We start from the raw sequence: 16,011 nt of genomic DNA, 5'->3' as shown, positions 1-16,011 counted from the left end.
CAAGTTTCCCTCACCCCCAGAATCTCCTTTCATAGCTTCGATTCTTTCTTAGGTCATTCAGCTTGTTTTCTTCTTTTAAAGGGGAGATAGAATAAGTTCTGGTCATCTCACACTCTCGGTGAAGTTTTCTGGGTCTCCTTTCTCTGTTTCTCTCCCACTCTTTCTGCTGACAGAGTCCAGAGAACCTTGTGAACCGTCTCTCATCCCTGGACTGCACAGCTTCGGGGTAGCAATTTTGCCTGGAGTTTGGCTGCTGTGGACACATCAGAATCTGTAAGATCCCCAGGGATCTTTCAAGGACGATGCTCTGAGAACCTCCCCTTAGAATGAGACCTTGAGGTCTTATCTTGCCTTGGGACATAAGAAAAGACAGGATGCAGCTTGTGTGGAGTTTTATTGGCTATAAACCAGATGCACATTGATGGGAATCTGAAGACGGTAAGTAGAAAAGCAGAGTTTTTAATCTTGTAAACTCATATTTTGTTTTGTGAAGTTCAGCAGTTTATCAAGAACATTAGGAGAAGTCTGGTGAGATTATACAGAGAAAAAAAAAAGTTTCTGGAGTTTCATAACTCCGAGGATACTGTTTAAGACTCACCCGTTAGTGTCTAGGCAAGGGCTTTCCATTGGGGGGAAATTGTTTTTACAATGGGCAGAAATTACATTGGCTTCACTCATGCTTTTGGATCTCATTCACTTGAGAAAGAACTATTCTTCCATTGATGCTCTCCTGTGTGATGGCCTTGATCTTTGGAGCTGCAGATGCTGAAGGAAAAAGCACTGAAGAGGTCATTGCCATGTTTCCCACCACCATCTGAACTGTATTAATTTTTAGTCCCCTGCACTCAGTTCCCGAAAGCTTTCTGTGCCTTCCAAAATGATCACTAAACAATATGGTGGGTTCTGCTGCTGTGAACATGGATCTTCTCAAGGAGTGTTTTCCCTCCGCCCTCTAGGACCCATATCACTTTCTGGAGATCAGGACTTTCATCCTGTGTGTACCCGATACAGAAGCTGGTCTCTGGCCACAGGCACCTGAAGAGTGGTTTCTGTTCATGCAGGTTTTGTAGTTCTCTGCGAGTTTACAGAACACTCGATGCCATTTTGGGATCCCTCATTGTCAGCTCTAGGCAGCGTGCCACGTGACAGATGAGTGAGAAAGTAGGGATGTTTATCATGGCATCTCTTCTCACAGATATTTGAATAACTACCTTGTTGACTTTTCAAATAAGGCAATTCTAGACCACTGGGAAGAGCTGAAATTATTAATAGGGGTACAAAGGAAACTTTTGCTAAAATTGAACTTTTCCTACAGTAGATTGGATTATTCCCTCAAGTACTGAGTTTCCCATCCCTGGATGTGGGTAGGGAGAGGTGGAGGGACCATCTATCAAATATTGCGGAAGGGTAGCAGTTAGACCAACTGTTCTGAGATGGTTAGTCCAGCTCTTAGGCATCGCTAGCATCTTAGAACAATTTTATCATGAACTAGTTAGAAAGTGCTACTTCTTGCCAACTGGGCAGTCCTGGAACTTTTCTGTGAGATGTTCATGATAATCTTTCCAGGTTAAAGATGTTTGGGACTATGGAGCTGGAGTAAAACTTCTGTTATTTATTTTTATTTATTTTTCTTCTTTGTTCCTTTTTTCCCTCACAGTAGGGCTTGTCCCATCTTTAACATCCTGAAATGCAATCTGACTCTTCCAGAGGGTAATGGTCCATAACACTCCCAGCCTTGTCTGCCATAGGACCTGTCTTTCATAACACACCACTCAAATGTCATGGAGCACTAATGTTCAACAGAAGTGAGTTTGGGAGAGGGTGACTTATCTTCCTAGGAGTTTAGTATACAGACTCCATGACTTAATAGAGACACAATACTCTTAATTATCATTTTAATCTACTTCACTATTTATAAAGAGCTTTTCATATACAGATTGAGCATCCCTCATCTAAAAATCTGAAATCTGGAATGCTCAAAAATCTGAAACTTTTTGAGCATTGACATGGTATGACAATGGAAAATTCCACACCTTAAAACGTCGTTTTGTAAAAATTACTTAAAATATTGTATAAAATTACCTACAGGCCATATGTAGAAGGTATATGTGAAACATAAATGAATTTAGTGTTTAGACTTATTCTCATCAACATATCTCACTATGTGTATATAATTATTCAAAAAAAATCTGAAATCTAAAACACTTTGGTTTCAAGCATTTTAGATAAGGGACACTTATCTAAAACTGAGCTGTTGAGGACATATGAGCATTCACTTTGTTCTGTATTACTTAATTTGTTAAGTTCTTTGATAATTCCTGGCTATTTGGGAGCAAAATAAAAATTGAACACAGGACACTTGGGAATACACCTGAGGATCCTGACAAAGTACAGAGTGGATAAACATACAGGTTCATTTTTAAAAAAAGCAAATTCAAACAATGAAAAAAATTCTTTTTACCTTTTGTGATTGATTTAGATTCCTCCATCGTCCTATAAACGTGAGAAAGGTTAAAGCGGACATTAGTATTAATAGTGATCATAAAACCTCGGGATGAACCAACTTCCTTTGCCTGCTTGTAACTTCTCAGCCCTTTGATGAAGGTAATCGAGCTCTGCAGTCTCAGGGTCATGAGTTCATGGGAGAACCCTCTGCCAACCAGAAGGCAGTGAGGACCGCCTCCTACCAACCCTGGGGTCAGGACAAGTCTTCTAAACCATCACCTCCCTCCTTTCAGCCCACGAAGTCTTTGCCTCCACCAGGGTCCCTCCCAGAGTCTCAAGCCAGGAACCCCTGAACTTCTCAAACTGGTCAGTCCAATGACATTTTATTAATGTATTTTGAAAGCACCTCTTTTTAGGGGTTCATAAAATGTATGAGTCCCTCACCTTCCTTCCTTCCTTCCTTCCTTCCTTCCTTCCTTCCTTCCTTCCTTCCTTCCTTCCTTCCTTCCTTCCTTCCTTCCTTCCTTCCTTCCTTCCTTCCTTTCCTTCTTTTCTTCCTTCCTCTCTTTCTTTCTTCTTTCCCTTCCCTTTCCTCTTTCCTTTCCTTAATTTGTAGTACCAGTGATAGAACCCAGGGGTGCTCTACCTCTGAGCTACATCTGCAGCCCATTTTATTTCATTTTTGAGACGGGGTCTAAGTTGCCCCAGCTGGCCTTGAATGTGTGATCCTCTTACCTCAGCCTCCTGTTTCTGGGCTAAAAGTGTGTGCCACCCTGCCTGCTTTGTATGTGCCTTTTTTTATAGCCAGCTATTATTTCCTGGAGCTGTCAGAAATATCAGATAGAAAATCTAGATGTCTCTATCTCTTATCAATCTTTTCTTGTTTTTAGGCTAAAACATTCCCAACATCCCCACTTCCCACTCCCGTCCTTTTAAGCCAAAATGTGTGCCTTCCCACTGGGAAACACAATAATCCAAACCTTGGCTTTTATATATATATATATATATATATATATATATATATATATTCTAGATACTTTAACATCCTCATGTAAACTGTTCTGAATGCAAATCTTAGCACCCAAGGAGCATTAGCTGACTAGTTCACATTTGTTGCTTAATAAAAAGAACCTGACATAGGTATCTTCCAGAGAAGGTCAGCATTAGCCCTTTTCCTCTAGTGTGACCGTTGCTGACAGAACCCATAATGTGCACATGCGTTTGCACACTCAGGTCCTGTGCATGCCATTTGCACATTTCTATCCCGCCTTTGCCTCACCCTTCACTCTCCCCATCCAGGAGCTGGCGGTAGGTGGCGATCTCCTTCTCCAGGTGGGTTTTGATGCCCAGGAGCACCTTGTATTCATTGTTCTGACACTCCAGGTCATGGCGTAGCTGCATCAGCTCCTGCTCATAGTGGGAGATGATCTGCTGCATGTCCTGCAGTTGGCAGGAGTAACGAGACTGGGTCTCCGACAACATGTTTTCCAAAGCAGATTTCTGAAAGAGGAAATGATAGTTCTTTTGCTCATTGACTGATGGCTTGATAGGTTCAGCAGCGTGGGCTCGATGAGTGTTTAGCATATGCCAACCACTCTGCTAGGAGTCCTGGTAGCTGCTGGGGATGCTAAGGTGAGAAACAGTTTGACTTACAGGTTTGGGGCTTGGGTGTCAGTGTTGGGACTTCTGAAGTCATTTTCTGGCTGTAAAACAGGTCAGGGAGGTCCTGGCAAGTCCCCGTCACTCCTGGAGTGGTGGTGGTATCCACCACACATTAGGGACTGGACAGGCACTGCCTTGCTCTGAACTGTTCTTTACTGCCTTCTGCTGACCTTTTATCTCTGGTCAAACAGGAAACTCGCAGAGAGAGGCAGCAATAGGGACTGATGTTTCCTTGATCTCCAGAGAAGGGAGCCAAAAATAAAATAGAGGACACCTTGTTAAGTTCAAATTATGGACGAATGACAAATTACTTTTTAGGATGGAACACGTCCCAAATATTGATGCAATATTACATGGGACGTGCTTCTACTTAGAAAAAACTGTGTATCTAAAATTCAAATTAAATGAAGTGTCCTATATTTTAACTTGGTGCAGCTAATAATCCTGGTGTCAAACTTTTTGATTCTGACGGGGGTGGAAAATCGTCATTTTCGAGGAAATTCCAGAAATGCAGAATGATGTTTCTGGGCCAGGATACTAAAGACTGAACTCAAGTCCCTTTTCTATTTGGATTTAATACCAGCTTTCTGGAGCACATAAATTTAGCCTTGGATGGAAAATTATAACTACATTGGATACTCCCACTTTAATGGCTGCTTAATTTTCAGGGGGGCCCTTCATGCTGTCTGGATAAGAAACCATAGGTTCCTGATGTAGTCACCCTCTCTTCTCACAGATCGTCATTTCCTTCCTTCTCTATTCTCAAACTTTCCTTCTCTGCAACCTTCCTCTCAGCCCACGAACTCACTTCCTAAAGTCCTTAAGGAGATGAAAGCACTCAGAAGAGCACTCCCAGAGGCTCCCAACATTACTTCCAACCACATCTGTGTCCAACCAATCTGTGTCCAGGGACTCACTTTCCTCCTGTTATGATGCATGAACTGTTCATGCTCCATGATCTCAGCAATGGCCCGCCATCTTGCATCATCCCTGTTCTCTGCTCTGTAAGAGTTTTTTCACCTTATTTTTCTCTCTTAGATGTCGGTCTTCTTCCAACCACCCTCCAGTTTCTCTGTTCTTCAAAGAGTTGCCTGTACTAGCTGAATTAAATTCTTTTTGTCTGCCCCGCTCCAAAGTAGCCTACAAAGCCCTAAGAGTCGGGCTTCGTTGTGATACCATGGCCTCCCCTCCCTTTTGCCCTTCTTCTTTCCACTCTCTTAAATTTCTCCTTCCCTTCAGTCACTGTAGCCAAATTGACTTCTCCATTATTCCTCCAACATACAGGACATACTTGTGTCTTTTGCATTTGTTGTTCCCTTCTCCTGGGATACTGACCCCTGACCCCATCCCATAGCTACATAAAGTACCTCTTTATGTCTTTTAGGTCTTTGCTCAACCCATCACCTGAAGAGTAAAACCTTTCATGACCACCTTGCTTAACACAGCAGCTGGAAACATCTAGCTCTGCCACATCTAGCATGCTTGATTTCATTGTTGCAATTTTGTCCCCCTAACAAGTACCGACATTGATGATTTGCACATCTATTGTCTGTCACCATCACTCCTCCATTACCAAGTCCTCAGATTTTAAAAAAAGTGTCAGAACGCATAAAAATGGGTATGAATACCCTGCTGAACTCACGGGGTTGTTGTGAAATAGTGTGGGTTAAAATGTCTAGAAAGCTGCAAAGCACTGTGCCACACATACTGCTGAGCTCATTATTGTCATCTCAACAGTGGAGACTTTTAATGTCTGCTCACCATCACTGATTCATAAAACATGACTTCATTTACCATATGAACCTGTGAGACAACTGAACTAGGTAGGTGCTCTTGACAGGCGAGTAGCACTCAGGAGTTATGTTGATGAATGAGCAGACTTCAGTAGGCTATGAAGGGAATCATAGAATGTGTATAATGAATTTTGAATGAATGTGACCCCCGTACAAAGCATTTTACAAAATCATAAAGATGATAGAAATGACTTAGACATAATAACTTATAATTTGCTGGGTGATAAGACAAATACATAAATAATAGAGCAGTACTTTGGAATTGCGAAGCCTGGATTCACTACCTACCATGTTGGCATTTCCCTATTTTGGAGTTTGGGGGGTTGGCTTGGTTCTAGGTGGAGAGAGCACTGACAGAGATTATGGGGATCTAGAGTCTCTACCCTTCCAAAACCACATGGTTTCACCACTGTCAATTTAGTAGTTGTTGGACAACTTGCTCAAGTGCCTAGAGCTTTGGCTTCCTCATCTCTAAAATGGAGACACTAAGACCTACCAAGGCTAATGTGAGGATTAGCAACATTTAAAATATGAGTCACCTAGTCTGACAGCTGGCATCATCGGTACACTCTAAATGAAGCTCTTAATATTCTCATCATGAATAATTTGGATGGAAGATAGAGAGTGAGAGGTGTCCCAAGGGGAGGTGGGGAGTTGGGGCCCAGGAGAGAGGTCAAGGAAGACTTGGAGGAGGAGGTGGTACAGGACCCAGGGTTTTCCTGGCTCCCACTTACCCTGTTGTGCTGTGTCTGCAGATCAATCTCTAGGGCCTGGAAAGTGCGCCTCAGCTCGTGGATGTCACTTTGGCTGCCCTGCACAGCTGCTGGACTGGCTGTCTCTTGGGATGTGACCATTGACTGTGAGACCAAGCATAGGCAGAGACATCAGCATTGGGACCACACGGAATTGAACCTGTGGGGAGTCTGGCCACCTTTCTTTTACCTGCTCTTTAAACCAAGTATCCAAGTCTTGATGCTTCTTCTTTATTATAAACTCATATTCCTGCCTCATATCCTCCAAGACCTTGATCAGATCTTCTCCGGGAGTTGTATTCACCTTCACATTGACCTTGAAGTCATTTGGCACATGATGATCCCCCAGTTCCTGTTTAACAATAGAGAGAAAAAAAATCAGCCAGCTATGTCAACCAGAAGGCTGGAATGTTGTGTTGATTGGCAGAGGTAAATGGGTCTTGAAAACATTCAGCTGATGTGGTTGCTCTGCTTTCCCTGGTGTGGTTTGATTTCTCAATTATTGTTGATGGCAAAACACTATTTACTTTTTCCTAATACTTTTATAAAATAAAGAATAGCTCAAGACAGATAATCAAATGTCTTCTGTAATTACTGACTTAATCCCTGGTGGAAAATATTTCAGAAACAATTATGCCCACATAGAACATCAATTCCTCTGCAGGAATTGTTCATTGGTGAAGTGACTGTACAGCTAAGCAATGGAATATTCTAGGTTTTAGTTCAAAGGTTTTGGGAAGCAGTTCAGTAACCAGAAGGTGGAGTTCAGTAGTTGAAAGGTGTATAGGCTTCTAAGATCTCTGTGTTATGCCTCTGTAGGGCTGATGCTGGTAGATTTCCTAAAAGCCAAGCAGCTGCAGGAAAGGTTTAATTAATAATCATCATCTACCCAGCTCTTAGGAAACTGGACTCTTTGATGTTCAGAAGCAATTTTGTTTTCCAAAAATGGGGATTGTTTTTCTATCATTTTATCAGTCTCAGGGACTTGAAATGAATGGTAACTCTTTAAAAGTTAGCTAAATACTTTTGGAAATTGTGATCCCTAATTGTTGCCACTAGTCATTTTACCTTGGTTCATAGCAGATTCTCTTCATTCTACCCTCCCCCAGTTTGCTGCATGTTCGGCCAAGGAAATTCAGTCTTACACGTTTATTCTTACAGTATCATATTAACAAAGAGGTCGAGGTAAACATTGTGTGTTAACAACACTGTTGGTCAATTCATGGTTAATTCTGCTTGCATTTTGGTGGTTGTGTTTGACATCTGAGTAGGTAACCTTGAAATTGGAAAAACGAGACACTTATGTGATTCTTTTATAGTTATTTGGGTGGAAGGACAATAAGGACTGGCATTTGGGTGATGATTTCTTCTGTGGTTATGCAGTTACCTCCAGCTGTGCAGGGAGAGAGCTGAGCTGGTCACTGGGAGTTCTGAGGCAGGCCTACCTGTTCATGGTGTTTCTTCATGAGGATGAGCTCTTTCCTCATTCCCTCCACCTCCTGTTCCAGGTCTGTTGTGACGATGGTGAGATCATCCAAGGTCTTTCGGAGGCCCTCGACTTCAATTTCCAAGTCTTTCTTAAAGGAATGTTCATTTTCATACCTTTGGTTGGAAGGAAGGGAAGAACACGCCTGTTGTTGGAAGGCCATGGGCTTTGTAAGGATTTGCAAACTTTGCTTAGACATGAATATTTACTTTTTAGGTTTACCAGGAACAAATGAATGCCCACGGGATGTCCTCTGCATGTCTAGTTCATACTCTGCTTTTCTATGATGGTGGCTCAATGTCCATTTTTTAATTGAGTAGAGAGAATAGAATAATAAACAGCCACACACCCATCACTTAGCTTTAGCAATGGTCTTTTACCAACTTGCTTCATCTATATTAATTGCTATAGTTTTTCAAAGTAAATTATAGATTTATAGACATATGACATTTAAATTTTTTTTTTATTTTTACAGACTGCATTTTGATTCATTGTACACAAATGGGGTGCAACTTTTTGTTTCTATGGTTGTGCCCCATGTAGATTCATACCATTCATGTAATCAGACATATGACACTTTAACCCTATATACTGCAGAATGCATCTTTCAAGAAAAGGACACTTAAAGTAAGCATAATAACATCATACCTAAAATGATAACTCTAGAATCATCTAATTCTTGGTTCGTATTCATATTCTCCCATGTATGACGTGTGTTTTATATCTGGTTGTTTAAACAAGGGTCCATTCAAGTACTGCACTTGGCTTTTGTTGTCGTTTTGGCTTTTAATTATAACCCAGTGAGATTTCAGGTGTGAGTAATGGCAGGGTGAGTTTCCTTTTGTAAAGGAAACAAACAAAACCCCACAAAACCCTGTGGAAAAGGAACTTACTGAGACTGAAATCATCCACTGCATTCTGGCGTTGTCAATGAGAACAACCATCTGAGCATTGGTCATCTTGCCGTCCACTATCTGTAAGACATGCACCGAGAATTATTTCAGTGGGCAGACCACAACTGACTGCTGTATTTTCTTTTCTCTTCCCTCTCTCCCTCCCTCCCTTCTTCTCTCTCTCTCTTTCTCTCTCTCTCTCTTTTTTGGCACAGGGGTGCTAACCACTGAGCCACATCCCCAATCCTTTTTATATTTTTTAGATTGAGACAGGGTCTCACAAAGTTGCTTAGGGCCTCCCTAAGTTGCTGAGGCTGGCTTTGAACTTGCGATTCTCCTACCTCAGTCGCCCGAGTTGCTAGGATTACAGGTTTGCTCTCCTGTGCCTGGCTCTGACAGCTGTATTTCTGCACTCTAATTTCCTGGGCTTGTGACTTGTCAGCAAAGACAACTTCTTTTTTCCTCAGTGGACCAATGAGAATCAAATCAGTACATAATTATTGAGCACATACTAGGTACAAAGCACAAATGATTTTTAGTAAGGACATAATCTGCAGCCAGTGTCACTGCCTTTTTTTACACTGAGTTTTTTCAGGCTGGGATTGATGCAACTGTTTAAAAAATAATTTTGGAAGAGGAAGGACAGTGATCTTTCAAAATGTCTTTTAGCTTTCAGTGAGATGAACAGGTCCTATAGTTTTGCTTCAGGTCCCACATCAGAAGATGTTAAAAGAACTTAGGTTCTGAGTTGTTTCTTACTGTGAATATTAGCTTGGCTCTCCTGAAGCACAATAATTATTATTTTAGCTGAGCATCATGATTACTTCTGATATTGTCACATTTCTGATCAGTGTTATTGAGCAATACTAACCTGATTTTAAATGCATTTCATTTTCATCCTCAATAGCACAATTTTTATTTCCCAGTGTGCTAAGGCCATGTACATAATTCACAGGCATGTGTGCTGTTGTAATGTATTTCATCATGAGAACATCCCATTGGTAGCTATTAAAACATTAACTGAACTATTTCTTTACTGTCTAATGAAGGTGCTTAATAAGCTTCCATAGTGCTAAAGCCTCCAGTTAAAGACTTTCACTAGATATTTATATAGTTTTTGTTACTTTAAAGATGCCATTGAACGTGTTTATGTGGGGCAATTGTGTATACAGTGTTATGATCAGAGAAATAGTGAACATTTGATGTATGTCACTGTCCTTGGGGAAATGGGATAGAAGATACCTCATTTCCCCAAAGAATTCTAATAATTTTTATCAGGCTGTCCTTTGGTTCTGGCTCTTTCTGACGATTCACAGGTCTTGGGTGAGACATTCCACTCCCTATGCTTCAGTTTCACAATTTGTTAAATGAGAAGTTTGCACTACAAATGAGTGACCTTAGAGGTGCTTGCTCTAAACTTTTACAATTTAGTTGGAGTCAGAAAATCCTGTGATATCCCCCCTGTATTTTTATAGTTAATTCCTTTATTTAGAAAGCATTTCTTGGACAGAACTATACCTCGATACAAAAGGACCTTTAAAAAATCTGGTCCTTTTAAAGCTCCACTGATTACTTGGAATTTGGGATCACGAATGCACGATAGTTGCCTTCAGAAGTGGTGAGGACCCTGGATCTGGACTCCATGAGCAGTCCCTGGGATTCCACTTCAGCATTTACTAGCTAAGTATGCTTTGGCTGAGTCTGTTTCTTCATCTATAAAATGGCAATAAGAATAGCCACTTCAGCAAAGAGTCATGAGAATTAGAAGGTATTAAACCAAATAATGTTATCAAATAGCATATTCCTGGTATACTAGAGATACTGAAAAAATTAGTTGAAATGGAATTAATTCAGAAAAATGTCAATTGTATGACTTTCTTATTATAAATCTACAACTTTCATAATTAGAATTGATGTGCACATCAGATAAAGCATCAGGTTTTATGCGTTGAGACACATTTTCCAACTGTTGCTCATGGTAGACACTGCCAGGCTGGCCGCCTCACTGAACTTCTTTCTTCCCATTGTGGGATTCCAAATGGTCCTATGATTTCTTCCTTTGCTCTAAAAGGGAAATTGTAGGCGTTTCTTTGTTTCCTGCCCATTGTGCTGCTTTGCTGCATTCTTACCTGTGCTTTTTCTTCTAGGACCCTTATTCTCTGCATTCTCTAAACTCATGCAAAATGAAAAGTAGCTCCATCCCCCAAAGCCTGGGATTCTGGGTAAGCCTTACTTTCTGTGTGCTGATTTATTCTATCTATCTGACACACACCTAGGACAACTAGGAAATCTTGTACTATACAGAACACAGCATCAGAAAACCAAAAAGACCATAGGTAGGCTTATTTGACTTTTCAGAGTTAAAGCAATAATTTACTCGTTGCAAATCCCACCAGCTAGCATTCTCATGGTTCATGAATGTAGGCTCTGAAGTGTACTTAATATAAAGCAGATTTAAAACTATTTTCCCTTTATGTGCCACTATTTCTGAGACATCCCCCATGGTCATAAATGGATGAGGATGGATTGAGAAATAATATAAGAGACACAGGTTTTACTTTATATGTTATAATAATCACCTGGCTTCTCCCCAAAGCCCTAGGTTCATTCTTTTAAAATCTAGTTGATGTGCTTCCATAACATTGTTGCTCCAGGGTATGTGATCTACCAGGGAGAGGAAAATAGAATTTTTATCCATAAAACAAAATGCCAAATATAGCACCATTAAGAATCACTCAGGGAGTTTATGTGGGGCATTCCTAGGAATATAACCCAATTTTGTGTTTCAAAAGGACTGGATTAATTTTTGAATTCAACTTCTTATAGACTTTATGAGTAATATTTAACACTCCAAAGTGGGGCGGAGGGCTGTATCTACTTGGAGGATTTCATTAAAACCCGGATGGTGCCAAACCCAACATTATTGGGAATCTCTTTGGGCCAGTTTCCTCACGTGCAAATGGAGGTCAGGACAGAAAGAGTTGCTTTCTTCAAAGCTGGAGAAAATACATCTCAGTAAAAGTTCAGAAAAGAGTGGACCTTGAAGCTGAAGAGGCTTCCTATTTAACCTTAAAATCCAGAATTCTGGGCCATCTGGAGAGTGGACAAGTTGCCCTCTCCTGAAAATCACACCCACTCACTTTTCTTGATTGTATTCTAAAGAACTTAAACGCTCAGTCTCAGTCTCCTTCAGTTGGGAATAAAAATACTTGCTTCACCCAGTCGTGAGGATTAAATGAGATGGATATAAAAGTATTTTTTGCATGAATAATAATGCAAATGTGATGAATTTTACTTCTTAATATCAGTTTTGCATGAGGTAGGCTAGTCAACCCCAGGATGACATGGAAATCATGAAGCCTTTGATGCCTCTTGCCAGCGGCTCTGGATGGCTACTTCACTTTTATAAGCTTGAGTTTCCTAATAGAGCTCTGTCAGAATTAAATCAAATGACCTGGAACAATCCCATCATAGCAGAAAGCCCTTAGCAGAAATAGGTATAGTAAACACTCAACACCATGCCAGGAGAACAAGAAGTGCTCACTAATTGTTTCCCTCTCTCTTCTCCTTTCCTCCCTTCTCTCTTCCTTGATCAGGTATAACCTCACATTTCTTTGGGGACTCATGTTCTCAGCTCTCCAATTGCGAGTGTCTTCTGTTCCCTTTATTCTCAAACCAAAGCAATTTTTTTAAAATGAAAAACATGAGGAGGACTGTTGACTCACCTTGTTTTTTTGGTAAAGACAACCATGTACTATATAGTTAAGGTAATTACACAGTCAGTTATTAGGCTGATTATTCAATAATTAGGGTTCATTACAAGGACAGATTTATATTATCTTGATTGGTCCTTCCTACATGCTTGCAAGGATGACCGAGTGTTGGGAAATAATATGGTATAACTATTGGAAGCCTGTGATGGCCTTTCTAGGGTAGGTTAAGTCATGATCTTGCAGGGATTTTCTAGGACTGCTTTATGTAAGAGGGAAGTTAAGTAGCTTCAAAAAGTAACTGGTGAGATGACTGGGTTCCCTCTACTTTTAACTGAGTGACCCAGAATATTTGAGCTTTACTTTTTGATGTTTGTATGTTATTTATTTATCGAAGAATGTCCATAACCCACCCAACTCTCATATTTAAAAAAACTATGCTCATTTTACTATTTTGTTCTAGCAATATCCTCTTCTCAGAACCGTGAGCAACTTTATCATCTAGCAGCCCCCAGAGAGAATATTCAGGGATGTCACAATGATATTATAGGCTAGTGCTTTTAGGCATGAGCTCCAAAATAGTGTAACTCAGCTTTTGGTTGATGGATTGTCACACTGTCGCCAGGAGTTTGAGGTGGAGCAGAACTGATGTAATGAGAAAGTAAATACTCTCCTGTGCCTTGTGTACTGAGCGTGCAACATACATACCAACCCTTATCATAACCGTGACATTGTTGATCATAAGTGATACTGCGCAGTGACTGGCTGCCTCACATTTTCTTTTTTTAGATATTTTCTTGTGTGAAGTATCAGAGTCTCCCTTTAAAAAATAGTCTATAATACTTCTGTAATGTTGTCTGCCTTCATTGTCTACATAGCTGACCTAGAGGAGATCATTTATACAAAACAGACTTTTCTGAGTCCATATTTAAGGTGTAATAAGAAGACAGCCTCAAATATCTCTGAGTAATTACTAGGAAGCTCTTCTGTCACTGTCTTGGAAGTTGTCTTTTGTACTGATTTTTCCTTCCCAGGGTCCCCTGGCAGTGCAGCCCCTCCTGGAAGCTGCAGGGTCACTCAGCATCTTACCTGTTCCTGCAGGTGGCTGATGTTTTCCTCATATTTGGAGTAATCTTTCTGGCTGCCCGGATCTCTCTGCTGATGCCACTGCAGGATGCGGTTCTCCAGCTTCATGTTGGCCTCCTCCAGGGCGCGCACCTTGTCCAGGTAGGAGGCCAGGCGGTTGTTGAGGTTCTGCATGGTCTCTTTCCCATTTCCACTTAGGAGGGACACACCTCTTCCAGACCCCCAAGACCCTCCAGGGGGCAGACAGCTTGGTGTGGTGAAGAAAGGGAGATGCGGGACACCCCCTGCGCCACCGTGCATGCTGGGGGCTCGGGGGAAGCTCCCGGGTTGAACCTGGCACCTCTGGGGCCATGGAGAGCAGCTGAATTGGTTTGGCTAAAGCTGTGCCTGGAGTTCATGGTCCCATCTGTGTTTGGGGCTGGGCCGGGCTCTGCTCCACTCCCTGGAACCAAAGAACTGAGCCGCCCCAGACAGCTCTGGATGGTTTTATGCCCTTTGCTGTGGGAGTTCCCTTCTCTGACACTGTACCAGCAAGATCATATCATTGTGCAATGGTGTGTTTCCTCTTGGTCAATCCCACAGTGCCCCCAGGTCAGCACACATTGTTGTTGTTTAGAACCACATCAATATGCTAGTTTGCTTCCTCCTTTCCATCTGAACCTGGAGGTGTGGCCCACGACATCAGGTGGGTGGGTATTCGTCTCGGGTGTCTTTCTAATCTCCTGAGGAATGTTTCCATTGTCCATTCATCTGAAAAAGCCCACACTGAGGTTATTTGATATGGTACAGGTTTTCTTTTTTTAAAGGAGACATTAATCACACAACACACACCACACACACACACACACACACACACGCACACACACACAGAGATATACAAATTACCTCTAAAGCAAGGGTGAGAGAGATTCATAAAGGTGGAGCCAGATCAGAACTGAATCTCAAGTCCGAGAAGAAAACTATGCATGCTGAGGAAATAGAGAAGGTTCTGAATATCTGATTCCTTTGTGTCAGTTGCCGTTTGATGGAAAGTAATTTCAAAGGAATCACTCTTCAGAACAAGCCTTCAATTATACTTGTAATTAATTAATGAATGACCGAGCCTTCCTCTTCCAGCTGCTTTTTTATCCCAGCACACCTCCAAACCAAACACTCTGGCCTCTACCCAGGATTTCCCTTGAACCCTGGGAGGAACAGCTGATGGCAACTGCCTGATAGGCCTGTTCCTGGCTGAGCCCTGGAGAGACTGGCTTCTGTGCATTTGTGACTTGCAGAGGGAATGGTGGAAAGCAGGAAACATGCCTTGGGTTGTTTGACACGCTTGGTGAATTTGCCAAGGTAAAGGTTAGGAATGAACAAAGATAGAGTCTAGAGGCAGGCGCAGTGTGCTGATGACTGGTGAATAGATTTAAAAGAATTTTTAAATTTTTATTTTTTAGAAATAAAGTGTCAGCCTCGGAAGAGATGAACTGAATTTTACAGAAGAGGCAAACTGCAGTCTGAAGGGAATATGGCAAGGACAAACCTTGAGTTAGTAGTAAAGCCAGGGTAGGATTCTGCCATATGGCACTGTTCCTGAGTTGAGTCACTATGGGTTCCTGTATGACCCTTCTCTTTCATGATCATAATGGGACTTCTCAGTCTACAGAGCCCTTCGCTATTCTTTTTTTTAATGGTTTACAACTTTTATTGTAGCCAGGCAAGTGTTATTGTCCCTGTTTTACAGATAAAGAATCAGGGGTCATTGAGGCAAATGATTCAGAGCTGACTTGCACATACAGTATAATGAGCACACCAATTTGTAGGTGTCATTGCCTTGGTCTGTGTTGTCCCCTTAGCCTTGAAACTCACCTGCTTTCCCTGTAGTTCAAGGGTTACCTCCTTCAACAATCATTTTCTAAGTTCTCCTGCGTGAGTTGGGTGCCCCTTATAGTAGGAAACTGTCTTATCTGACTCCAAGACCCTCCGGTGGAGCAGATCCACAGGGCCCAGCCACCTTCTGTGACTGGACTGGGTCCAGCCCTCCTCTTTACCTACCATATTGTACGCCACATTTATTACAACCTTCTGGAAAGACTTCAGTCTTCCACTTCCAAGCACCCAAGTCTAGTTTCCTGGGGCTGTTTTATAAATGGTTGCTAACTCTGTCAAGAACTTTCATAGTGAGGTTTTTAACTCAGGACC

The 16,011-nt window shown here is 41.6% G+C and overlaps 1 protein-coding gene across 1 annotated transcript; it reads right to left on the bottom strand.

Moving 5' to 3' along the window:
• Positions 1-377: 377 nt before the first annotated feature.
• On the bottom strand, positions 378-14,240 carry KRT23 (keratin 23). The gene is given in 9 exon segments (XM_079132903.1): positions 378-765; positions 2,462-2,493; positions 3,725-3,945; positions 6,635-6,757; positions 6,843-7,004; positions 8,098-8,254; positions 9,012-9,112; positions 13,831-14,159; positions 14,162-14,240. Coding segments are annotated over 9 exon segments (1,284 nt in total). The 5' UTR covers positions 14,226-14,240; the 3' UTR covers positions 378-670.
• Between the last annotated feature and the right edge of the window lie 1,771 nt (positions 14,241-16,011).

This window comes from Sciurus vulgaris, assembly GCF_902686455.1.
Source record: "Sciurus vulgaris genome assembly, chromosome: 3".
Classification (NCBI taxonomy): domain Eukaryota; kingdom Metazoa; phylum Chordata; class Mammalia; order Rodentia; family Sciuridae; genus Sciurus; species Sciurus vulgaris.
This window is presented reverse-complemented; position numbering and strand designations above follow the sequence as displayed.